Source organism: Pistacia vera, unplaced genomic scaffold, assembly GCF_008641045.1.
Source record: "Pistacia vera cultivar Batoury unplaced genomic scaffold, PisVer_v2 Contig372, whole genome shotgun sequence".
Lineage (NCBI taxonomy): Eukaryota > Viridiplantae > Streptophyta > Magnoliopsida > Sapindales > Anacardiaceae > Pistacia > Pistacia vera.
In genome coordinates this window covers 476967-503244 of record NW_022196193.1, presented here as the reverse complement: position 1 = coordinate 503244, position 26278 = coordinate 476967, and the positions used below count along the sequence as shown (strand labels likewise).

The window sequence follows — 26278 nt, the reverse complement described above, 5'->3', positions numbered from 1 at the left end:
TTGAGATGGAAGGGTTTACCACAGCTGCCCTTTTGACAGCATTTATTTTTGCTTTGTTCTACAGCCAATTGCATGTGAGAGAAAAACTCACTGTGTTTATTTTCATTTATGTCAATAATAATTACTTCAATTCTTTTCTACGAGCAGGTGAAGCTAAAATTAATACAATTTATCATAACTGTCTCTTGAAAGTGGGGGGGATAACATCTTAAAAACTTATTAAACTGACCAAAACTAAGTAGTTGGAGAAGGATTAATTTTAAAAAAGGAAAAACCAAAACAACACAAAGTTGATGATCAAATTCATGGCCTTGAACAACTTCATTATTATTATTATTATTATTTTGGAAAAAGTAAATTTAAAAGAGAAACTATACAAAAACTATGGGTATTCTCTCATAAGAGGCTTAAAGGAAATCATAACAGATGTGTTCATCTTTTTGGACAAAAAAATAGAAACAATTATCCAAAAGAAAGCACGCAAACTCCAAACAAATGATAGAAACAGGCTTAGGCACCCTAACAAAGCTCAAATGTTCAAAGCAAACATAAAAGAAAAAGGGGCACAAGCACTCGACCGGAGTGCATAGGCTCGGAACAAACAAGACCAATCAGTTAGACAGACTCCAAATGACTTTAAACTGAGGATGGACCACATACTTGGAGGCTAAGTCAGAGGCTTAATCTCAAACAACAAACATCACCAGCATTGTTTTCGAGGTTTCTCTTCTTTGAAAAAAAAATTGTACGCAAGCAGAAGTTAATTATTATTATTATTAGAGGTTATTGAGAGTAGAAGACTAATGAAGCTCGACTTACCCGGGAAAATTATTGAAGTTGAATTTTACTCCGTGATATCAGCATGATCTACCAATGACGAGCATGCAACAATTATTTTTCCATATTATAGAACTAGAAAGCTCATCTGGGCACAGTCAAGTACAAACAAAAAAAGGATTAAAAAAAATTGCATTTTGATTATATTTAATTAGGAATTCTGAATGAAGATCAGGAATTTTGATCATCTGATTAAATTCCCAAATTTCATCCTTTAATTATTTGTCTTTTTCCTAACCATCCAAAAGGGTTTACTTTTCGAGGTGAGGCTCATTAGTCATTACCACAGAGGGTTTGGATTATATTTCGTCCCTACATTGCAAAGGTGGGTCTTCTCTCTTGAAAGTCTTCAGGTCAGTACAGCTCGAGGGGAATCACTTCAAGGTTTTAGGTTTTACTAAAAGACACATAAAACTGGCTGGATATGTGTGACATGTGCATATTTTTGTTGCTTACAGAGAGGAGACAGATTCTAAGCATTAAACTAAAGAGGTTTTAGCAGAAAAAACTACGTGGATGGAAAGTAGGAAAATAGGTTTATATATATTAAATTATAACTTAAAAGAAAATGAGACACTCCAATGCCTACCGTACATAGAAAACATTTGATTCTTTGTCTTCTCGTATGCATGGTGAGTTGACCTCAGTTTTATTATTTTATAGCTCTTAAGAATCTTTCAAAGAATTGCTTCTTTTTTGTAGTATTTTCATAGATTAAGACATCCGACCTAGCAACACTACACATATCTTGGTCTTTAAAAATTATATATGAAGAATAATATATTTTATTGGCATAAAGGAGAATAATGTCTGATAACTGCATTAATCAACTTTATTATCAATCATCTCTAGGTATTTTTCTGTTTGTTTTTCTTCATAGCTATTTAGGACACTATTTTGGGGCTCTTTGGAACTCTGATTCGATTGCTACCACCATTAATGGAGTGAACAGAATCACGTACCGAATGGTGTGTCTCGGGTACTGTTTCTCATTCATTCTTAATATATGCTTGGCAGTCTGAATTTGTTAGACATGGGATTGAAGATTAGATTTAAAAATAATGACCAAACAAATTACCAAGTGCTTATAAATGGCCGGTCGCAGTATTATTGGATGATGCTTAGCATATATAATGCAGGTTTGAGTGAGTTTAATTTTTAAATCAATTAATTCCAAACACGGGCAAACCACTTAATATCTTAATTTATTCTGGTTAACTGTTTTTTAATCTCTGATTAACTACATGCAATCAGTGGGAACTCATGTTAATTACATAAGTTATTATGATATGAGCCTTATTATTAATTTGATTCTTACCAAAACACACAATCAAGAATCTGTACACACACAATATAAACAAGACACGGAGATTTTTACCATAGTTCACTTATTTAAGATTCGATGGACTACGTCCATGTTGAGCTCTATAATAGAGGGGCTAATTACACTAATCGTTCAATAGTTACATATTACAAGAATATCATATCAATCTCTCTTACCATCACTATCCACCCAAATACAACATAGTAATTTCTATCTTAAGAGAAACTCACACTAGACTCTCTAAACTTGAAGAAAACTCAACCCTCATTAAATGATTCAGATAATCACTCAAAGAAATTACAAGATTTGAGCTAAAAAGTGTAAAATCTTAGCAAAATAGATTGTTCATAAAAAAAAAAAGATGACTTGTTAATTGCAAACAGGAGCTTCACTTGTTTATATATTGTTGACCAAGAGAATTGATGGCAGCTGTTAGATTAGAAGGGGGAAGTGATGGTCAAGATTCTTAGTAAAAGAGATTAAAATATCAACTTACTGATAAGCTCCATACAACATCATTTTGCGCTTCACTTTTAACATAAGCCATTATCTTAAACAACTGTTGTATATATAAAGATGCTTTTGCAATACGATACTCGTATCATATATTGCCCGATTAGTCTTCTCTACCATAATTTACTTCATTTGGTGTGAAAAGAATAACTGTGTTTAGTCATGAGAGCAAGGCCTCGCATGTGATCACTGATGAAATCGTTTCCATAGTCTGAGATCAACTTCTAACCTAACATCCAAGTATGTCGTCCATTCTCAACTTAGAGCCATTTGAAGCCTACCTGACTAATTGGTCTTATTTATTCTGAGCCTATGTGCTCTTGTTGGGAGTTTGTGCATATTTTCTCTTTTTTGTTTGGTTTGAACCTGTGAGCTCTGTTAGGGTGTCTGTGCTCATCTCCCTCCTTGATTTGGAGCTTGCATGCTTTCTTTTGGACGTTTGTTTCCATATTTTTTTCCAAAAAAAATTGGCACACCTGTTTTAGCCTTCTTTAGACCTCTTCTAAGGGTATGTTCCTTATTTCTGTATAATTTCTCTCCTTTTATAAAATTTAACTTTCCCAAAAAAAAAAAAAAAAAATTAGCATGCCATCTGTGATTCTTCTTCACTTAATTAAAAGGACAACGTTAAAAGATAAATTTGTTCGGTTATATTAATCCCATCTAAACTCGCACTCTATTCTTTATATATGACTGTAAAGGAAGATAGCTAAAATCAAATAGGTGGTATCGAGCTGACCGACAGAGAGTTTAATAGATCTGTAAAACATAAAAAAAAATATTTGAGTACTTAAATTCTAAAAAACGTTCATCGAGCCAACCATAAAGAGCAATCAATAAGGAAGAAAGACGTCATATCAATGGTTTTGGTTGCTCCAGATTTTTAATTTTATAAAGTTCATTTGACATGTTTTACATACTGCCTGTAAAATCACTTGTATCAATGTAACAAAACAAATTCCATAGCTGGACATCTATTTTATAGATCGATGGCTGTGAAAAATGAAGGATTCAGGGTGTATATGTACATGTATTATAATATAAGTACGTTCAAATTAAATTGATAACAAATCAATTAATGTTCACTTCATATAAGAAAATATATTTTGATGAATTCTGTCACGTGTGAACTTTGGGAATATATATGTTAAGAAAACCTATTATATGAAAAGATCTGTAAACAAGTCTATACAGGAAAATTATTTCTCTTTCCTGAAATTAAGTTGCCGGAATTCTTGTTGAGTTGACCTTGGAAAAGGATAAAGGAGAATGCTTATAAAAATGAGTAAAAAAAAAGCTGGATTTATGACTCGAGAACTACCTCTGTTTCAGTTGAAGTCAGTATTAAACATTTAGTCTACCACCTATTGGCGGGCCTAATCATTTACAGCTGACTGAAAGTAGTACAAGGTTTCTCTCTACTCGAATTTGAATTAACTCTATATTTTTAAGACTCTTTAACTGTCCACTTTTTCATCCATAAAACTTTAATTCACATCCTCACAACTACCTATTAATTATCTCACGCACCATTTCGATAAGGCTATGGCTTTTCCATGTCTTCCTTCTCATTTTGGGCTTGAACCTTTGATTTGATTACTCACCACATTGTAGAAGCATTTTTTTTTTTTTAAATTTTAATATGGTAAATGTGTATAAAAGAAAAAAAAAATATACAAAATACAAGAGACATACCTCGAAAGAATGTCAAAATTAACCAAAGTGGATGTGCTCATCTTTTGGACACAAGGCAAAAAGATGGTCACAATCGCTCCAAAAAAGAGCATGCAAGTTTTATACAAAAAGAGAGGGCGGGGGCACAAGCATCCTAAGGAGCACACAGGTTCTAAAAAAATAACAAAGCAAAATCAGTCTGCCAGGCGTGAGATGACTCTAAGTTGAAGAAGTTATTTTATATTATCTTCCATAATGTTAACATATTGATAAAAATTGTTAACTGAATTAAAGTACATAATCATTGAACGAAATAGAGACAACAACAGGAACAAAATATAATAGTAAAACAAATCAAATAGTAAACAAAGAAAAAATAATACGCGCGATTTACCCTGGTTCACCCAATATAGGCTACGTCCAGCTGAGTCAATATTATTGCAATATGCCTCACCTCTCTCGTTTACAATGAATGAATTGTTCTCTCACTCATAACAAGATAAAAGTATGTTTATATACTAGGTTTAAGAGATTAAACCTAGTTTTACAAGGATTCCTATTCCTAAGCCCAACCCAAAAAGGAATTAATAACTTAAAAAAAATCCTACAGCGGTTATACATGGAAAAGCCCAAAACCGCCTACGGGCTCGNTATTTTTCCCAAACCCTAACCTCAATTTTTATCCCATATTGAAGGTTTAACATGTTAAAATTGCCTTTAAATGAGTTAGATGAGTTTGGTTCAACTTATAAAAGTGGATTTCACCATAACATATTATGCACAGCTGAAAAGTTAGTATAATAAAATATTATGGAGTGTTAATTGCTCAATTATTGCTTAAAATATTTTGCGGAAATAGCTCAATTAATATTTAAAAACTATTTCTAAAATTAAAAATAAAAAAAATTGAAATTTATTAATATTTAAAAATAAACATTATTAAAAAAGGCGGGCTTGGGCCGGGCCTATGGTTATAAAAAACCCGTCGGGCCGGGCTTGGGCTTTGCCTATCATACCCGTAGCGGGCTCGGGCCGGGCTTGGGCCTGTGTCATGAGGTCGGGCTTGGGCCTGGGCCAAGGGGTACCCGGTCCCGGCCCGGCCCATTGCCATCACTAAAAAATTCATCCACTACCCAAATTTGGAAAGTTGACAATGCCCTAAAATGGTGTAAACAAATCCTGGCTAGCACACCGGTAAAATTAATATCCATTAAAAGATTAACCAGAAAAAAAGGTATATTGTTTTAAGAGTAAACGACTTTTTCCCACTCGAAGGTTTTCCTTAATGACACTTTGCCACCCAAAAAGTTTCAAATTATCACTTTCTTACCCAAAGTTTATATTCTGTTAATACCCAAAATACAATTCACTTTTTTAGCCGACGTTTGGCGAGTTATCAGGAGCCAAGGTAAGAGGGGTTTTGTAGAGTGGTGACCGATTAAATATTCGTCATTAGAATCAGTCGAAAATCGACTAAGAACAAGAAACTCTAACTTTACAATAGTCAACAATCGGTGAAAAATCAAGCGTCGGGGTGAGAGAGATTTTGTAGAGAGGAGACTGAAAGTTCAAATAGTAATGACAAAGAGAATTTTCACCATCGGAATCGGCCAGAATTGGCTTTAGGTAGTAACGGAATTTAACTTTGGGTGGAAAAGTGGTATTTTGAAACTCTTTAGGCGGTGAAAATCATTAAGGCAAACTTTGGGTGGGAAAAAGTCGTTTACTCTTGTTTTAATTGCATTTATCACTCAGCCAACGAGTATGTTATGTACAATTCAATCCCTCGCATAGCCCACATTTAGTTTATGGCAGTTTTCCAGCTAAGGATCCAGCAAGCAATTTGATGACTCCTCCTTTTCTCAACCTAATCACAAATTTTAATGTCTAATCGTGGGGCCTTTGTACGCTCCGCTTCTTACCACAAAGTTTTCAGGAAGTTGAATCTCTTCTAGCCAACACACTTCAGCAGTACCTTTTCAACATGACAAAGGAAAAGAAACAATTATTTTCAGGAATTAAAATAAGAGAAAAGAACATATGCTATAAAAATTTAAGAAAAAAAGGGAATGCAAGTAATATATATACCTTGTAGATCTCTCCTGGGAATCAAGCGAAAATATGAGCAATTTCGCTCATCCTCTGAACAGTATGGAGGAGAAAGGACATCGAAAAGAGCACAAGGAGTTAATGCTTTGAAAGAATGAATGTTGCCACCACTGGTTGGGTAAAGAACTGTGGTACCACAAGGTGCAGTCATTTCACAATCTCTAACAAGTTTTGCAGGTCTGGCTGTAAATTTTTCACCAATCAAAAAATGTTTATTTGATACAAAACATTCAACATTAAGCTAGAGCTAAAAACACGGATGCCGCTGTATGAAATGAGTAACTGAAGAACTGAAGATAATGTTGCAGAACAGTCAAATCATGACTCATTAAAGCATACATAAATTAAATAACCAAAGATAAAATATCGTTATAAAACTAAGGGTGTGATTTTGTTACAGGAATGCACTATGGGATGTAAAAATAACAACTTAAGGGGATGCAAAAGAGCAATATTTGAAGCAGCCTCCAATTACTTTCAGCAAACTTGTGCGCAAGCTGATTCGGTTTACCTATTGTAAGAATTTTTGCAAGATGTCACCAATCAACTGCCCGGATACAGAGAAAATATGTGTTTGAAAAAAAGGTGCTCAAGATGTTGTGTTCTACTGTACCCAGAAAACTAATCAGCCATCAAAATCATGAGTGGAAAAAGCAAATTGATCAAGCTAAAATTCTGCCTGGCTGTGAACATTCAGTATGTAAACTGTACTGTATACAATAAAATCTGAAACAAGAAATAAATTCTTGTTACATAGACATCGGGTAGAAGAATACCCGGATGATTTCACTCTCTAGAATAGACCCCAAGAAGTAAAAGAAATAAAACATATATACAAAAGCCAATTTATTTTTGAAGTCAACTAAAAAGTGACAACAGATTTCAATTGGTCTGTTATTTTTGGTACATCATTACATTCATTTGTTCATGTTCCTTTCAGTTTCACAGACACTGCATAGAACAGATGCAACGGGTAAATTAAATAAGTGATACTTGTTAAATCAAAAAGCCATTATTTACCAGTTCTAGCATCTTTTAAACCAAGAGGACCTTGAGTAGAATCACTAAGCTCCGGTAAGTCAAGCCAATCATAAGATCTGACTAACACTGAACCATAAAGAAGCTTGGTCAACACAGTCATACCAGGATGATTATGAAGCGGTATGATAGAGGAAGGAGGCATACAAAAGATTCCTATCTGCAACATAAGTCCAGGAATTAATTCCCAACTACACACCATGAGTCCAGCTTCCAGTTTACTTTGGAAACGAAGAGTATCCAAGTCAGAGGTTCCAAATAGAACATCAAATCAAAAGTTAAAGTCCTACTGTGATACAAATTGCTTACAGAAAATCTGTCACATTCATGCAAGTGCAGATACTTGATTGGAGGCGGATGTTGATGACCCCTGTTGCGTCCTTTTCTGTCATTGTCACCATGCACAGAACCTTTCCATTGGCGTGCCAATTGTGCCTCCTGCTCCAGACCCACATTTGAAGGTTTCATTTCATCTGAAATAGCATTACATAAAAGGTAAGGGGATAACATTATGCACAATTACAGAGGAAATTTCTGAAATTCATTAGGTAATAATAAAAGACTCAAAACTCTTTAGCAACGCACCTAGAATGGCACTAACTTTTCCAAGAGCTTCTTCTGATATTGGACCCTGAGTTGAGAAGGACACTTTGCATGCATCATACAACTTCTGAACAACTGGCATGATGTAAGTATTAAACAACTTCGTTTCTGCAACAATTCCAAAATCCAGCTCTACGTGAATGAATACATGATCAAATTCCAACTGCAGATCAAAACTGAGAAACATCAGAAAACTATTCTGATTAAAAAGAACAAACTGGCATATATAGACAAAACAGTGTTGCAGTGATACTTGTTGACAGTGATGATGATGTGATTGTGAGTTAGACACGATCAAACATGTTATCTAGCCTGTTCAATGATGATGGTGTTATTGCGGCCGTACTACGAAATTGCTCACTAGATTAAATTCAATGTATCTTCACACAGCCCCACCCTTGACCTTTTTGAAAGATAAAATTTCAAGCCCAAGTGCTCATTATTGCTCCATTAAATTATAAGTTGTTTTTATTATGTTTATGTCAGTGCATGAACTGAACATTTTCTTCATAGTTCGTGGTATGAAGACGTGAAACACAAAGAAGCAAGAGTCAGGAAATATATTTGTTTATTTATTCTATAAGTATATTTTTGCTCTTCAATAACAATATGTTTACTCACAAACTTATTAACTGTCTTATTCATCTTTATTTAAAATACATATGATACTCATATTATGCTTATAGTATCCGTATTATATTTCATATTTACATGCGTTAATAAGATAGTTAGTAAATTGGTGAGTGTAATTTGCTCTTTCTCTCTGGATGCCACGTCATATCTTTACACTTTCTTTTCTTCCTTGGGGGTTTATACCGTTGTTGGACTTCTTGAATTTGAGCTTCAACCTTCTTCTTGATCAGTCTGATTACATTTTATAACTGGACCTAGCCCGTTTAAGTTAGCCCAAATGTTTAAACTAAATTCATTTCCCATATGTTATTAGTGTGAAGTGTGAACTCATCTTTTTTATAATTAATTTATTTTCTTACATGTGAATTACCAAAAAAAAAAAAAACTATTTGATGTACATCCAGTAAAAAAGTTTTAGAATATAAAAAATATTAGAATAGTATAAGATATAACATCACCTATAATGCAAGTTAACATATAATTTTGGTTGCATGGTGTTGGAGTTGTCAACCACTTCAACAATAAAGGTCGCACTTTAGGGTCACAGTTAGTTTGCACGACGTACATAGGGGTCTCGGATTTAGGAATCAAGATAAATTGCGCATGTTTTCTTTCTCTTTAATAGTTCGATATTTGTGTGTGATTATTTGTTTCTTTGATGCCAAACGCTCTTTAGTTCTTTCACATGGAATTACAAAAGCTATTTTTAAAGTTTTTTATTATTATAATTTTGGTATGTTTATTATTTAACATTTTAAACAGTGGCAACAATTAACACTTTTAGGAGTAGTGAATTTATTAATTTTTTTAAAGCCATGAAAAATTGGTTGAGCGTAGAACAAAAAACATTTTGGGTGCGTTTGGATCGGGGGCATATAAGATAACGGGGGCAATCTTCATTTATTTTGCAAGATTCTGGTGTTTGGTTTGCAAGTAATAAAATATTACGAACATATTTTATTTTAAATAGTGTTTATTGTTAGTAATGTAAAGGGTAATCCGATATCCTCCCCCAAGGGTGGGATTAAAGATTATCGGGTAATCTGATTTTTATACCTATTTTTCCCTTAATTAAATACCATTTTGGACACAATTGCTCTTAAATGTCTACCAAATAATAATTATCCAACCCTCTTATATTTGAGAAATTAGCTAAAACACCCCAGTCACAAAAAAGTTAAAAAGTTAATAAAATACCCCCAGCCACCCAAGACCACCGCCAGCTGCCAGTGTTAGTCACCGTAATGGTGCACGACTAGTGGGATTTGGTCAATCGTGAGCAGATAAGGCATTTTCTGGCCAGATCTGGCCGTTTTACAATCAAAGATATGGTCATGAAATGGCCACAGATCTTTGGCCGTTTCTGGTCGTGAAATGGTCATAGATCTGGCCGTAAAACGGCCATGAATTTGTGATGATGGCAGGGAATGGCTTTGCCGGCGCACGATCGACCATATACGATTAGTCTTGCACCATTCTGTCGACCACCGGTAGTGGCTTGAGATGGGTGGAGATGATTTTGCTACAAATTAAAGTTTTATATGACTGAGGTGTTTTAGCAAAAATTCAAACGTAGGAGGTTAAAAGAAATGATTCAAAAAATAATATAATAAATAATATTATATTAATATTTAAAAAAGAGAATAATTTAGTAATCTATATCCTAGTTAATAAATTCGCGTGTAAAATACAAATTCATGTATTTTATCAGGGCTGCCAATAATTCGCGAATTATATGCCCCATCGGTATAATTCACGAATTTTTGCAGGCAAAAAAATCTTTAAATGATAAGGCAAAACAACGTCATTTTGGGTGAGGTTTGACTAAAATTAAACGAAATCTCGTTCTCCTCTTCACCAATTCTCTCTTCGATAGCTCGACATCTTCGTTTCTTCTTCAAATCTTCAATAGTTCAACTATCAAATATCAATGGATTGCTCTCTTTAACTCTCTTTTCTTTATCTCTTGAGTCTTGATCTCTTCTTGTTTTCTTTTTTTAACTCTCTTTGAATCTCGTATGTTAATGATTTACTTGTGTTTGCGCTAGTGTATGAGTAATAGTAGTAAGGGCTGGTGGATTGTTGGATTTGTTATGTTAGTGAATTTATGGATTTATTTGAAAGATATTTGATAAAATGCTCGTGAGAGTTATATTTGTATTTAAGCTGACTTTGCACGCATAGACAAGGTCAGTAAGTTTGAAATTATATATGTTTATGGAACAATGATTGGTATTCGAAATCCATTCACACCCTTTTGAAGTATTTAATTTTTCATCCACCAAATTCAGGACACATGTTTCCCCACCGCACTGCCAATAATTTTTTACACATATCACTTTGGCAATACTTTGTCTTCCTTCACCTGAAAATGAAACACAAAAATTCGCCCTTTGATGACAAGTGTGTGGCCAGGTTTCTTCTAATTGTTATTGTTTTTGTGAGATTTGGAACTAGTGATGTGAGTGACTTTGTTTGGTTTTGATTAAGTTGTTTAAATGTTTTGTTGCTGAGCCTTGTTAAAATTCAGCCTCAGTTTGCTCCTTCTGACATAATATTGGTCTTTTCATTTATGTTAAAAACTTTGCATTAATAGATTAATTGGGCATGAAATTATGATTCCTCTTTGTGTTAATTTCATGGATCCTGAATTCATAAGTGTTCTTTAGTGAAGTTCTGGTGTATATGCTAATATGGGGTTTATTCATTCACTTTATGACCCTCTTTTTTTATTGTTTTTGTTTTTTAAATCTAAAATCTGGAATTAATATTACATACATGGTGGTTGATTTCCTGTGGTTTCTTTAATTATTACAGTTTTAATTTGATGGTATTAGCTTCATAGCTTTCTAGACTAATTCATTTCGTTGGGTGTGAAAATTGGTGGACCTGATGAAAATTTGAAATTTCAGTTGTTCTAATGTTGCCGTTCTTTAAATCAGCGATTTCATTTAAAATGTTATATTGATTTTAACAAATGCTAAAATTATTATTCATATTGCTATATTTTTCAAAACGTATTATTGATAATATACCATATTAAACCCGTATATATATATATATCGTATTTTTCCCATATCCGAATTTTATGGCCGAATTTTTATAAATGTATTTTTCACCATTTATCATATCATACTCGTATAATTTCTATACCATTTTTTTGTCGTACCCTTATTTACTAACTAGGATCTATATAACATAACTACTCATTTATCTTCCCAATCAAACATATTATTCACCAATTTATTCGAACCAATTAAACATATTTTCTAAACATTTTCAATAATCTTCAAGGTGACATATTTTTCCGTTAATATAACATATCCTATAATAAAATATTATATGATCCAAACACCTCTTTGGGTATTTATAAGATTAGCTGAGAGAAGATAAAATGATTTAAAATAATATATATGATTTGCTTTAATAAGTTGTATATCCAATATAAGATCATAATCCATATAATTAACATTATTTAATTGTTAATATTGTGTGAATTGAATGGAATGTATCTTGCATGGTTTGTGGCTACCATGTCCTGTTTTGTTAGGTGGGGAGTCTCTGATATTTATTAATCAAATCAATCCAATTAATTTTGCAATTCAAATCTCAAATTATAATTTAAACTTGAATTGCATAAATCAACTTAATTTAGTTAGATAATTGTTATTTTGTTTTTAAATTTCAAATTTAGTTTATTCTTTTTTTAAAAAGGGTAGTAAGTTAACGGATAGAAACCGCACAATTTAACCTTTCAAAATTAGAATAATCGGATATGAAGTATTTTGACATTAAGATTAGACACATAATTACAAGAAAACGATGCCGTTTGAAATGATTGCTGGATTCTGAAGGAAACGGAACTTGTTGGAATAATAAGGTGATGTTGGCTCCCACGAACCGACAACTTATGTTCCCCTTTAGGATCCCTTTCCTAATTATCAAGCTAACCACATTTTATTATTACATTCAACTGCTTTTCTAAGAAAAATATATAATTGTGTAATAAAATTTTAGATACGCCCCAATAGTTAGTCAGTGATCAAGAAGGTTTACTCACTTTATTGACTTTTTAAATTCAAATTACTTTAAAACTACCTATCATGGTTGTCAAATTGCGTAGCATATCGTGTATCAAAAATCTAATTTTTCAAATTGTGTATCACGTATCGTATCATAGGATACGCTTTTTAAAAAAACAATAATAAAATAATAAATTTTTTCTAAAAATTAATATCATTCCGAAGATTAATTAACGAATTTTCTGATATTATTGGCTTTAAATTATGGTATTACATAATCAAAATTAATCACAAAATTAAGAATCTATATCATTTCCTCTCAACAATTCACATCATTTTTAAAATCAATGTCAATATCTATATTTCTACTTCTATTATTATTATCATGCAAAATGGACAACATATCTTTCTCTTCACTTTCTCTCTACAAAATAGGTAAATTTCGACAAGTTTTAGTGAACCGGGTTGGATGACCCAAATCCGACCCAAAAAAATTTTTTGGCCTTCGGCACAAATTAATAAAATCGTATTGATTTATATCGATATTTTTAAGAATACGAACTGATACATATTATATCGTATGATACATATCAATATAACGAAATTTTTATGATATGCTCTCTAATACATATCGTTGGCGACCTGTATCGAATCGTATCGTAAGATATGTATCGCGTATCATAGGATACTAATAATCATGTCATATATCGTATTTATGGTTTACCTTAGAATATTAGACATATAAAGTATTTAATAGAATTCAAAGATTAATTGAAGTACGTACAAACTAACTTGTATATCTTGATCATTAAAAAAAAAAAAAAAAAATTCTAAGTGTTGTAGTACTAAGAAAAAGATGTGTTATAAGGTGAAAGTGATGAGATGGCAAATTATATTTTTGGCGGATTTAGGCGTGGAGGCAAGACAAAGAGGGACGCACGAACAAAGCATAAAATTGTGGGCCCGGTCAACGCTTGAAAATTAATTGAAAAAACCGCGTCCGATTACAGCGGAACTGGGGGCCCGCATTACCATCCACCGTCTAATGACGGTTTACTAGTTCGTTAACTTTCCCGCCGAACCCAGTATGTTACTGTGGGACCCACTGTAAAAACCGTTATTTTATAATTATTTATTATAAGTAATAATAATATTAATTAGTTAAAAGTTTAAAGAAAATAGTGAGGACCCACTTAACTCACAATAATAATAATAACAGAGGAGATGGCTGGTGGGGGCCGTTTTGAAGAGAGAGAAAAACAGGAAAAAAAATTCAATTCTAAAGAAAAGAAAATTTGAGAGAGAAAGAAAAAAAAAAAAAAAAAAAGGGGCTAAGGCCATGAGAGAGACAAAAATGATGGTCGAAGAGAGGACGATCCTCTGAGATCATCCTTGGAAAGGGCAGTAATTGAAAAGAAAAAAAAAAAAATATATATCGACATTTGCTAGAATTATTATCAAGTTTTAATTTTTCTTTGCTGCCTTTGTGTCTCAGCTCATCAACTCACCACCACCACCACCCCCATTTTCTCCTTTCGTTTGTTTTGTTATTTGCATTGTTGCCACCACCGCCACCACCTTCAAAAGGGAGATTCTTTTGTACCCTTTTCGTCATTCTTTGTGGTAAATTATATTCTTTTTACTCTTTTTTTTTTTTTTTTTTGCTTGCTTGTTGTTGAGGGTATTCTTCATTCTTCGTTTCTTTTTGTTATTTTATAATGCTGAATCTTTTGTTTGTTATTCTTGGATGTTTTCAGCTGCCGTTTTTGAGTTGAGAGAAATAGGAGAAGAATAATCTTTGAAGAGGGTTGTACATTTCAGCCAAAAGGGTGAAATCAATTTAATTAAAAAGAATGAGAGACCCTGACATGATCATCACCGGAAGCAAAGTCTTTGGGTTTGAATTTGCGAGTGTTATTAATATAGGTTTTGCATCGTAGTCAGGAAATTTATTTCGCTTTTGGAAAACAAAGGAAGTATAGTTGTTATTTTTGTTGTTTGTATTGGTTTGAAGGGGTTGTTTTGTGTATAAAAACCTGGCGATTTTGAATACCATCCACTGCTGCATTTGGTTCGTCAAGAAATGGGGGGTAGATGGACCCCTATTGGATTCCGATTACTGCGGTTCTTGGTTTTGATTGTGAGTATTGAAATTCAAGGGTCTTGGTCTCTCAATGCCGAAGGTAAATTCTCCAATACCAATTGTAGAACGTTGATGTTGTTTGTCTGTTTGTTTTGTTTTGTTTTTGTTCTAAATGACGTGTGCAAATGCAGGATTGGCTCTCTGGGAATTCCGGGCAAGGGTGAATTGGGATCCTTATGGTGCCTTTGCCAATTGGAATCAAAATGACCGCAATCCTTGCCTGTGGTCAGGTGTTCATTGTCTCAACGATAAAGTGACAATGCTGTAAGTTTCTTTCCTCTAAATTTCCCCATTAATAAATGCTCAGCTATAGAGTTTTCATTGAGAATATAATTTCTTTTTGATGCGATTGTTTGACATTGAGTAGTTTCGATTTTGGAGATTTATGTAGTACAAGTTAAATGATAAATTATACTATTGTCTTCTTTTTACTTCTACTTGCAGGGATTTGAAAGAGCTTTGTTTGGAAGGAACATTGGCCCCTGAGCTTGGGATGCTTATACACTTAAAAATTCTGTAAGGATTCACATTTTTGCTTCCTCTGTATCTAAAATCAGTTTTTACTTTCACTGAGGAATTCCTTTTAATAATGTGGATCTTCTGCTTCTTTAACTCATGAGCCTCTTTAATTTATATGAGTATGGATGCATCACTTATTTGATTTCTCACTTACAAGTTCCAAAACAATGTCACGAGATTGTAAATGTAGTACTATCTCTGCATATCAATGGTAATGTAATGAAAAATCAACTTCCTGATTCCATTTTACATTGCTAAGATGAAATTTGTATGCATGTTGGAACGACAATAAGATAGAATGCAAGGAGAACATGGAAAAGTCATTTGCCAACAAGAGAAGGACAAGTTAAAGAAAAAGAACAGTTAACTCTTCAAACTTTTATCAGTCTGTAAATACATATCAAAACTTACAGTTTGACTAGAGAAGGAATACAAATATTGCTAACCTAAATTAGTTTAGAGATGACTTTATTTTATGATAATCATAATTTACAACTCCATGATCACATTTCATTAAGTGTGTTGAAGGGTGCATAATTATTACCTAGTTTCATGATGCTCTGGAATTAAGAAAATCTTTAAACTGATATGCCTCTGCTTATAGGTTATGATCTGATAAGGATTTTCTTAAATGATAGACAGTGTATCTAGCGTCTTAATATTTAGCTCAATATTTGGTAATGTTTGCAGTGCTCTCTGAAGGTGATTAAATTTTCTTGTTCTTGCTCTCTCCGTTTGCATTAACAGTATTCTCCAGAAAAACCGTTTCTCTGGTGCCATTCCTAAAGAGTTTGGAGAGCTTACAAAGCTGGAGCTTTTGGATTTGAGGAACAATAAGTTGAGTGGAACAATTCCAGTAGAAGTAGGTGGGATGCTGTCACTAAAACGCATGTGAGTTTATTGTTTTACGTTTAATATGTATATGATGCTTTAGGCCTTATGGGTACCTCAACTAACTCATTTTTCACATAGGTTGCTTTGCAATAATAACTTTGAAGGCAGCATTCCTCTGGAGCTCACAAGGCTGAACGTACTCTCTAAACTGCAATGTGATGAAAACCTTTTATCTTCTGTTTTTGCTGGAATTGACTGCATAAATAGGAAGTTTGGACACTGGTAAGACATTTACTCATCTTAGAAGATCTACCGTGACTCTACCAGTAACCCCTTTATTTTGTCCTTTGACCAGCAAACGTTCTTTAAGTTCCTGGTGCTTAGGTCTTTATTTGTACATAAAGAAATTTATGATAATGTAGCTTGTGAATGATCCTCTGATAATTCCAGTAACTGTGCCTGCTCAAGTGACATATGAGCTGGTTCAAATAATTGTTGGACTTGTAGCTTATAGCCAAGAAGAGTCTAATTAAACAATTAAATAATGTCTGATGAATTGATTATGTCTAATTCTCAATTGGCATGTGAGCTTGTAAAGAAGTTTGTTTATTTGAGCCCTGTTATGCTCCAATCATATTTTTTTTTTTTCTTTTTTTTTTTTTTTTGGATTTAGTCTATAAGATCTCTTTAACCCATGTGAAGTATAAGTTACTTAGAATTCTATGTAGCATCAGGTAATTGATCATCAACTATGCAATATGATGGCTCTACAAAAGCCAGCATCCGTTGGCTGTTGATAAGCATTATATATTTAACTGAGCTTACCCTTATAATTTTTTTTTCCCAGATCAGAGCATTCTTTTTTATCTCCTTTGCTACTTAAAAATTATATTTATAGTTGTAGATACCTAGTTTTCTGATTTTTAAATGTCTTGAACAGCATTTGGCATAGCAGTTTCAAGCAACTGAATAAGGCAGAATCATTTCTTAGCCCAATTAAGGGAGTTCTCACTCGTTATCTCAATATCTTGCCACTGCCAGTGTACGGAATAGAAATATTTCTTTATTATTACTTTTTTTGATATATTTCTACTTTTTTTTCATCTTCTCTTTGTTGAAACTGTTCACCATTCTTACAAGGTTGAAGCTTGGAAAAGACTCTCTGGGTACTTATGCAGACCATTGCTGCACTTACCAGCCTGGTGAGTAGAGATAGTTGTAACTATTCTTGGGTATTGCACATGAATATTTATGCTTGTGATAATTATTGATGTTGTCTTTTGTATGAAGCAGGTTCATCTGAGACACATATGGTTCGGTATATGCAGAATCTTGTCAATGTTGCACGTCGTAGGCTACATGAACAGTCCAGTAACCTCCCTGCTGCACCTGCCACCGGTGAGCCTTCCTCCGACCACATCATTGCTCTTCCAACTGCCCGAAGTAGTGGAACTTTCCCTGCTATACCAAATGCCAAAAAGAAACATTATCCTTCACCTGCACCTACACTGCAGCCTTTGGATGACGCTGGTTCAAAATCTCCAAGGAGTGACATTACAATTAACCAGCCTTCCCCGAGTCCTCCGTCTCTGTCTTCAGATGCCAGTGGGAGCATATGGAGGTATGTTTATATTGTTCCTAGTGGAGCAGCTTTATTCATATTTGCTGCTGCCATGGTCTTCATGTGCCGAACCCGAGCGGTGAGAACCATTGGTCCGTGGAAGACTGGACTAAGTGGACAGTTGCAGAAAGCTTTTATTACAGGTGATTTTCTGATTTGTAATTAAACTTTATTTACCTTTTAATGTGTTGGACACCTAAAATTGCTTGTTACATGTCAGTTTGAGATTTGCTAAATTTTAGTGTTTGTTTTCCTAGGCTGACCTATTTAGTTGAGATGATAAATCAACTCTAGCATTTCCATTTCGTTGTTGCACGTCAAGCACACTAACAAATAACTCCAGATCATGAAGTAGCATTTTGAAAGAATACTTTTTATTTTGTATAGTGATGGCTTTCCACTTTCTTACTAGTATAGAGTACAGAATGTAGTAATAGAGTACAGAATTTGGGCTTCGAGTTCTGGGCAATGCACAATCTGGCCATGAGGAAAAGGACATCATGAGTTTTCTGTACAACATAATGAGAGTTGGACCTAGAATCTCCTAAAAGTAGAAATAATCACATGGCTATAGGGGTGTGTATCCGTAAATTTAAGATGTCGAAAATATAACTGCTTTTTGGCTTGTTGAATAAACATTGTAGGCAATGAAAAGGAATCATAAAAATGAAATAAATCTGAATTTTTTTGAGGAAAATATGTAGCACCCTCTTTATTCTATAGTTTTTGCAGGTAAATGAAGGAAGATTGTTATATAATGAATCTTGGACATCATATAAATCTCTAAGATTCTTTAGGAAAATATATAGCATCCATTATTCAGCAAAATTCAGGTAAATAGGGTCAAATTACTATAACACTGTAAAGAGGATTGAATATGGGTTGACATGACTATTGACTATTGAGTCCACAAGTGTCCTGGACAAATTTTTAGATAGACATGGTCCTAAAAACGTACTTTATATGAGATGGCTTCTGTCTTATTAATGTCTGTGCCAGTATTGAAACCTTGCAATTCCCTGTAATTGTTTTGTGTGATATATGGAGAACTAAATTGTGCTGTATAAAATGCAGGGGTTCCCAAGCTGAATCGATCAGAACTGGATACAGCTTGTGAAGATTTCAGCAATATCATTGATACCATTGACGGTTGCATTATGTACAAGGGAACGCTATCCAGTGGAGTTGAGATAGCTGTTGCATCAACCACAATTACTTCTTCCAAAGACTGGCCAAAGAGCTCAGAGATGGTTTACCGGAAACAGGTTCAATGTTTCTGTGATTACTGGATATGATTAACATTTTTAAGACCAGTGGAATTGTTCAACACATTGTATACTTCTAATTCTTGCTCCAGTCCTTTTTTATTTTGACTGTTTATGTTTTACTACTGCAGATAGATAAATTGTCACGAATTAACCATAAGAACTTTGTCAATCTCATTGGCCGCTGTGAGGAGGATGAACCTTTCAATAGGATGATGGTGTTTGAATATGCTCCAAATGGGACTGTCTTTGAGCATCTACACGGTAATTCTTATTTTAGATGCATCTTTTCTGCTCGAGATCTGAGTTGGAAGCTTAATATTGAGAGGCTAATAAAATTTCTCTCTCTCACTTTTTCAGTCGAAGACATGGAACATCTTGACTGGAATGCAAGAATGAGGATTATTATGGGAACAGCTTATTGTCTTCAATACATGCACCATGATCTGGATCCACCGGTAGCACATACCAACTTAACTTCAAGTTGTATCTTTTTGACAGACGATTATGCTGCTAAGGTACATCACTTCATCTCACAATTTGAGCAACTTCTTCACACTTTGACCATTATGATTTATGTGACGTCTTCCTATTGCTCTTGCTTTCACAGGTAGCAGAGACAAGTTTTTCTTCACAATCTGTACTCCAGTCAAAGGTCTCAAGTGAAATGAGTATAGGGAAATCTGAATTGCCTCCTCTGGCTGATCCAGAAACTAATATATACAGTTTTGGCATATTATTGCTTGAACTCATTTCTGGAAGGCTCCCATACTCAGATGAACATGGGCCCATAGAGCAATGGGTAAGTTCCATTAGAGCAAAACCAAGGTGGAGTTCTATTTCCTTTTTATTTTTGAATAATTTGATTGACATTTAAAGTTTCCAGGCTGCTGAATATTTGGACTACAAGGAAAGCATCAGCGACATGGTTGATCCGAGCCTCAACTCATTCAAAGACAATGAACTTGATGTCATCTGCGATGTTATCAACGAGTGCATCCAACCAAATCCTCGGCATAGACCAACGATGAAGGATATAGTTGCCAAATTGAGGGAAGGGATCAGTATCTCGCCTGATCAAGCCACCCCAAGACTTTCTCCCCTCTGGTGGGCAGAACTTGAGATCCTATCTGCAGAGGCAACTTAAGTTCCTGTCTGACTCTCTTCTTTGTGTTGTAAGTCAAGTCTCCTATTACTTTTGAGTCTAAATGCAAAGAGTAGTTTTTTGCTCCGTAATTCCACCAACACAACTATATGCTGCCAATTCTTGTTTCTTAATCTTTTTTGCTCTCCATGATTTCATCTATACATAAAATATAATATATAATGTCCCATGATTGATTCATTCTTATTCCATTTTTTCCCACCATTTCTGTTTAGCTTTCCATTACATTAAGTGTGCTATAATTTTCTTTAAATTGGGTTGTGTTCCCTGTTTATACTAGACATATGTATCTTGTGATACGTTTGTGTGATGTAAAGAACTGACTTAGCACTGGGATCCAAGTCCTAGTTCAAATATTAATTTGTCGATATTATAGGTTTTTTTTTTTTTTTTCCTAAATTTTGTTTAATTATAAACCTACCGCGCCGGGTTTGATCTTTACTACCACCACCTTTGGGAAAATTAAATTTTGTCCATGAGCTTTGGCTTAATTATCTTTAGTCCAATATATTTTTTTAGTAACTTTTGGTTCTTGTCAGTAATAGGGGCGAAAAGCGAGCCAAGCCGCTTGCTAGCCACTCAAGCTCGAATATTGATTTGAGTCGAGTTCAATCACAGTACAACTCGACTCGTAAAACTCAATTAAGCTTGAAAGTCTCAAAAAGCTCGATTAAAACTTGATCATACGAGTTTGAATTCGAATTCGAACTCTAATTCCAATTTCAAATACCAAATTCAAGTTCGAACTCGATTCTTTAGGTTTAGTCAAGCTCAAATTCAAACTCGAATTCAATATTGTAGTAATTGAGTCGAATTCTAGTAATCGAGTCGAATTCGAGTAGCCAGATACTCAACTTGATTTTACCCCTAGTCAATAACATTTTAGTTCCTTATATTTGCATATGACGAGGACTCAAATATCACTGACAAATATCAAATGTTACTAAAACATTTTTGCTGGACTAAAAGCATTTAAGCTGAACCTCAATGATGAAATTGTTATTATCCCGACCGCTTTTGACTATCTAGCCTCCAGCCCTCCACTCTAATGTTTAAGCACAGATCATTTCATCTGGAAACATCTACCCATTAAGGGAGTGTTTGGAGACCGGGATTATGCATGGGATAGGATTGGTTTTTATAAAACGTGTCCAAAACCCATGTTTGGACCGCCATATGCCCATATAGGAGATCGGGATTGGACTTGGGATAATTTCTTGTCCCATGTTGGGATTAACTTGGTTTCTTCTTCTTTTATATATTAATTATTTCTATTTGATTAATAATAATTTTAAATTGATATTACAACTATCATTTTTTATAGATGTAGTAAATATTTTATATATAATCTATATTACTATATATTAACTAATTTATATATTTAAACAATAGTATCATTATAACAATATTTTAAAATTATAAATTATGTGATTAGCCAATTCTTCATTAAATTTATGATTGAACTTCAAAAGTATTACACTATATTGAATTATAATGAATATTTTTATTCATACTATAAAATCAATTAATTAAAATATCAAAAACACAAACTAAAATTAATGCGTTGATAATTAATATATTTATGATTCAAGTTTATTTCAATTAATTATTTATGTGAGGGTTGAGAAAATGTGAGTTAATTTTTTACACTTTTTGTGAGTTGTTAATCTTTGTTGATCTAATATTGATAATATAAAAGTTTAAGGTAGTTAAATTAAATACCAACTCAAAATCTCTCTTCATCGCTGTACTAAATATAAACAGTTTACTAGGAATGTCAAAAAATAAAGTTAATGAATCCTGACCCATTACGGTGAAAAGATCATAGTTATTAAAATAAATATTTCAAGATAATTGTTATTGAAATTAAAATAATGTTATTAAGTAAATTTTTGTTTTTATTCATAGTGACATTTCTAATCGAGTAATATATTTTTCGCTTACTATATACAGTATAATTATTACTCATTATCTAATTTATTTAATCATTTATTAATTTTTAAAATATTAGAAGTATTTAATAATTTAAAAATAAATGTTAAATTAATTTTAAAAGTTTTTAATTTTTTTTAAATATAAATATTCTTATCCAGTCCACACTTCATTAAACACAATATAGTGCGATTATAATCCAATCCTATCCTAAAAATTAATTATAATACAATCCAATCATGCTTCCCAAATGCAACATAAGTGATAGTTTTATAGGTTAAAGTGAGAATTACATTTTTCCACCCTATGTTTGGTGAACTGACGTTGATATCCCTGGTTTCAAAACCTATCACGGTTCCACCCAATTATCCGTCCAAATGAATTTTTCATTGACCAATTATGACCATCAGAATACCCTTTTTACCTTTACAAATCTTATTATAATAATAAAAAAAATAGACATATTACCAGTTAATACGAACTAACAAAATAAAATTTAGATGTCTTAAATTCAATCACTACCTTCCTCATCGCCGTGAGCAACCTTCTTCCCCATATCTCAATACACTAAATCAAAATATTCACATCATTAACTAGCTCCAAACACGCACACATAGGAGTGATCGGTTCCAGCCGGTACCTTGCATTTTTTTGAAAGAAACATCATTATATAGGAGTGGTCCTAGGATCGATCCTATGGATCTGAAAAATTTCTTTCCACCCTTTCAATTGGTCCTAAGATCGGTCCTATGGGCCTAAAAAATTTCTTTCTACCCCTCCAACTTTTTTTTAATATTAAGGAGCTAAATAATTTTTAGGGGCCTAGAAATTTTTTTTTACCCTAGAAGATTAGTAAATTTTGTAAAATATTAGTTTAACCCTCAATATTTTGGTAAATTTAAAATTATAAGGGGGTTTTGGGTATTTTCTAAATGACTTTTTGGAAAAAGTGCAAAGGGGTTTGGGCCCCAGCCTAGGACTGGTCTTAGGCCCGAGCAGGACCAGTCCCATTAGAGGAGGGCCCGATCTAGGGACTGATCCTTCCTTCATGGGTTTGGTCCGGGTTTGAGACCATGCCTCGTAGGATTGATTTTTTGGGACTGGTCTCAAATGCCCAAGTCTAGAATTGAGACTTGAGAGAAAAGGAAATATATTTGGGCGACCAATACGCTTGGGCAACCCATACCTAACCCACACGAGTTCCTTCGATGATGCAAATCTTTGGCAAGTGAAATTGCGACATTTGTCCTTTTGTAGAAGTCTCCATAATAAATACTATCTTATAATAAATTTAAAATTAATTAGTATTTGTTGAAATTCATGTTAAAACCACTAGAAAACGAAACAAAGTGCATTTTACAACAAAAATGAAAAATAATAATAATAATAATAACATATAGTAAGTGTTGATACAGTTTTTCATATCAACGGCAAGTCGCTTGATGAAATCTATGCAAGGTTTGTCATAAATCTGTGTTTTAATATTGAGTTAATGCAAAAATAATAAACAAATACAAAGAACAAAGAATTTTTAATTTGGTTTGTATGCAATGGTTTGTCGTAAACTTGTGTTATTTAATATTTGATTATTGCTAAATTAATAAATAAATATAAAGAACATATAATTTTTTAAGTGGTTTAGATTTAATATTTGAATTCTATTTTTATTTTTATCTTATTGTTTTTCTTTTTTGTTTTTTAATTACAAGCGAGTTCATTAATCTTTAACATATATAGTCGATTTTAACAAGATCCCAAAATTTGGGTGAGAGATCAGTATTTATACTATTACATTGAAAGACTTACTGATGAAGTAATCTTATCAAAGGATAACAGACTTACTGATGAAGTAATCCTATCAAAGGATAACATGCGACTTAGGATAGACTTACATATAAAGTAACCCTTGATAGGCTTATAAATGAAGTAGGCTTGTGAGGGAGTGGCAGATGACCTCGGTGACAGCATATCTTCAGACATGAATCCATGCAATGTGGATTTACGGCACAACAATAAGTTTTTTGTTTTTTAGTAGCCCGTTTATTTGCAACAGAAGAGCGAAGGAGCAACTAATTCAGAGATATTATCTTTCGATTTGTTTTCTATTTAAGTATTTTCATGCAACAGAATTCATTCTAGTTACGTCATGACAAATATGATCCATTATTTTGACTAATCTAATTTAATTTAAACTTTAGTATTAATTTGATATCAATTATCTTCATTTTATTTATTTTGATATTTAAATCTAATAAATATATTGAATTTACACCTATTTTTTGCTTTCTTTGGATCTGGAAAATATCCTCGTTTTTATTCTACAAAGATATGGAAAAGAGATTCAGAAATTTCCGAGAAATGTTTGATTCGATTTAATAAAGTTAAAATATTTTATAATCTCTCATTAACTATTTATAGTTCAAGAATAGAGGAAGTAATTAAGATTTGCATATAACTGGAGATTGGTTATGCATTAATTAGTTTTGAAGAAAGATTTCCAACTTTTTGTGTTTCTCAATGAAGTATTCTCTAGAACTTTCTGCAGAAACACACTATCAAATTAAAGAAACCACAGGCACAAACAAACTTAACAAACACTATGATCACTACGCTCATTCTAATTAAAAACCACATTGATTCTACTGTTTCTACAATTCAAACACTATGCCTTGTTTATAATTCTAAACCACCTTTCCCGTCCCTTTTCATGCCCCATAGCCGTAGCTGAATGTGAAGCATGCAAGTGCCAGCCAAGAAGTCGACACATTGCTTCGAGTTCAAGATGTCCAGAACGCCTTTCATTGTCTTGAGCCTAACACAGTCTGCACCTTTCATAACCTTTTCCAGTCCGCACTTTAATCCTTTCAATGCCACCTCCACAAGCCCGTCCACCTGAACCGTTGTGTCGCCATTTCCAGCTCGGCTAGCCAACCGAGATAATTCCACCATTCTTCTATCCCCCATGGAAACTTGTTGCCTCTCCATGTCTCTCTCAACCTTCTCCTCCTCTAACCTTATCTTCACTCTCAACTCCTCTATCTTCTTCAGCTGTTGCTCCGTCAACTCTGAAAGACTCGCTCCAGGGATTCGAGCCTTCCTCATAGACTCAACCAGTTTAAAAATCATCGACGGTTTCCACCCAGTGACCCATGAATAAGCATTCTCAAATGTGCTTATCCAACCCGGACAATAAAACACAAGCACGTCTTCATGAGCTAGAGCCCATTTGACAGTGTAGTATTCTTTTAAATGGGTCGTCACTTTAGACACCAACGCTTGTTGATCAGCTTCATTTGAAGTAGTCTCCTTTGAAACCTTAATGAGTTGTTGAAGGTGTTCATCAAGTTGACAAACCCACTTCTCGAAGAACTCAGTGAACCTCTCTTCAACTTGGCTTTTCATATTGTTTGATAAGTTAAATTTTCTTGGCATGTAAACATGAAATGGGAAGCATTTATAGAAGTGAAAGAGGGGGGCGGGTGATGAAAGAAACAGATGGAAGAAGGAGTTAAAGCCACGGTGATGGTTAGAATAGGGGAGGCTTGTGCATGGCTTACGCGCAGCAATGAGCTACTAGTGAATGTCAAGCGTTAAGTGACGCTTTGCAAAATCGAGAAAAAAAGGGGGATGATGAATTACATAAAGGAGGTTATTTAAGGGTTGAACCTTTGACTGTGGTGAAGAGTCATGCATGCGCCCCACCACCTGGTGTTCTGAGTTCAGGGTGTTTTGAAACGTGGCAACAGCAGAGAAAATCATGGCTACGACGTGGAGCTTGTCTAAGCTGTTCATGCTTCAAATCTTCAAGGTACATATTTTTCGTTAAATCACATATCCATAATAAATATTATATTATCCAAACACTCTTTGGTGTATTTATAAGAATTAGCTGAGAGAAGATAAAAGATTTAAAATAATATATATGATTTGCTTTACTAAGTTGTATATCCAAATAAGATCATACTCCTATAATTTAACTTAGTTTTTAAATTGTTAATATGTGTGATTGAAGGGAATGTATCTTCATGGTTTGTGGCTACCATGTC

At 33.6% G+C, this 26278-nt stretch overlaps 3 protein-coding genes across 3 annotated transcripts; 1 reads left to right on the top strand and 2 right to left on the bottom strand.

The window, feature by feature from the left end:
• Window positions 1-6060: 6060 nt before the first annotated feature.
• LOC116140446 (plant cysteine oxidase 4-like) lies at window positions 6061-8261 on the bottom strand. The gene is made up of 5 exons (XM_031426075.1): window positions 8081-8261; window positions 7805-7968; window positions 7499-7655; window positions 6437-6640; window positions 6061-6323 (listed from the first exon to the last, which is right to left on the bottom strand). Exons 1-5 carry the CDS (start codon window positions 8178-8180, stop codon window positions 6229-6231), a joined length of 720 nt encoding a protein of 239 aa, XP_031281935.1. The 5' UTR covers window positions 8181-8261; the 3' UTR covers window positions 6061-6228.
• Window positions 8262-14545: 6284 nt separating this feature from the next.
• On the top strand, window positions 14546-20636 carry LOC116140441 (protein MALE DISCOVERER 2-like). The gene is made up of 13 exons (XM_031426070.1): window positions 14546-14936; window positions 15028-15160; window positions 15341-15412; window positions 16163-16306; window positions 16388-16531; window positions 17190-17291; window positions 17390-17451; window positions 17543-18013; window positions 18945-19135; window positions 19267-19399; window positions 19496-19653; window positions 19746-19937; window positions 20022-20636. The coding sequence occupies exons 1-13, from the start codon at window positions 14837-14839 to the stop codon at window positions 20280-20282; spliced, it is 2163 nt and encodes a 720-aa protein (XP_031281930.1). The 5' UTR covers window positions 14546-14836; the 3' UTR covers window positions 20283-20636.
• A 4269-nt stretch (window positions 20637-24905) lies between these two features.
• LOC116140408 (protein DOG1-like 4) lies at window positions 24906-25634 on the bottom strand. Its single transcript, XM_031426047.1, has one exon. The coding sequence runs from the start codon at window positions 25632-25634 to the stop codon at window positions 24906-24908; it is 729 nt and encodes a 242-aa protein (XP_031281907.1).
• Window positions 25635-26278: the final 644 nt, after the last annotated feature.

Excerpts from the sequence above, each read along its gene's own strand:
- LOC116140441 (XM_031426070.1), top strand. The coding sequence starts at position 14,837 with ATGGGGGGTAGATGGACCCCTATTGGATTCCGATTACTGCGGTTCTTG. Across the intron at positions 17,292-17,389 it reads AATATCTTGCCACTGCCAGT|GTTGAAGCTTGGAAAAGACT; the intron begins GTACGGAATAGA and ends CATTCTTACAAG. Across the intron at positions 17,452-17,542 it reads TTGCTGCACTTACCAGCCTG|GTTCATCTGAGACACATATG; the intron begins GTGAGTAGAGAT and ends TGTATGAAGCAG.
- LOC116140408 (XM_031426047.1), bottom strand. The coding sequence starts at position 25,634 with ATGAAAAGCCAAGTTGAAGAGAGGTTCACTGAGTTCTTCGAGAAGTGG.
- LOC116140446 (XM_031426075.1), bottom strand. The coding sequence starts at position 8,180 with ATGCCAGTTGTTCAGAAGTTGTATGATGCATGCAAAGTGTCCTTCTCA. Across the intron at positions 7,969-8,080 it reads AAAAGTTAGTGCCATTCTAG|ATGAAATGAAACCTTCAAAT; the intron begins GTGCGTTGCTAA and ends ATGCTATTTCAG. Across the intron at positions 7,656-7,804 it reads ATGAATGTGACAGATTTTCT|ATAGGAATCTTTTGTATGCC; the intron begins GTAAGCAATTTG and ends CTTATGTTGCAG.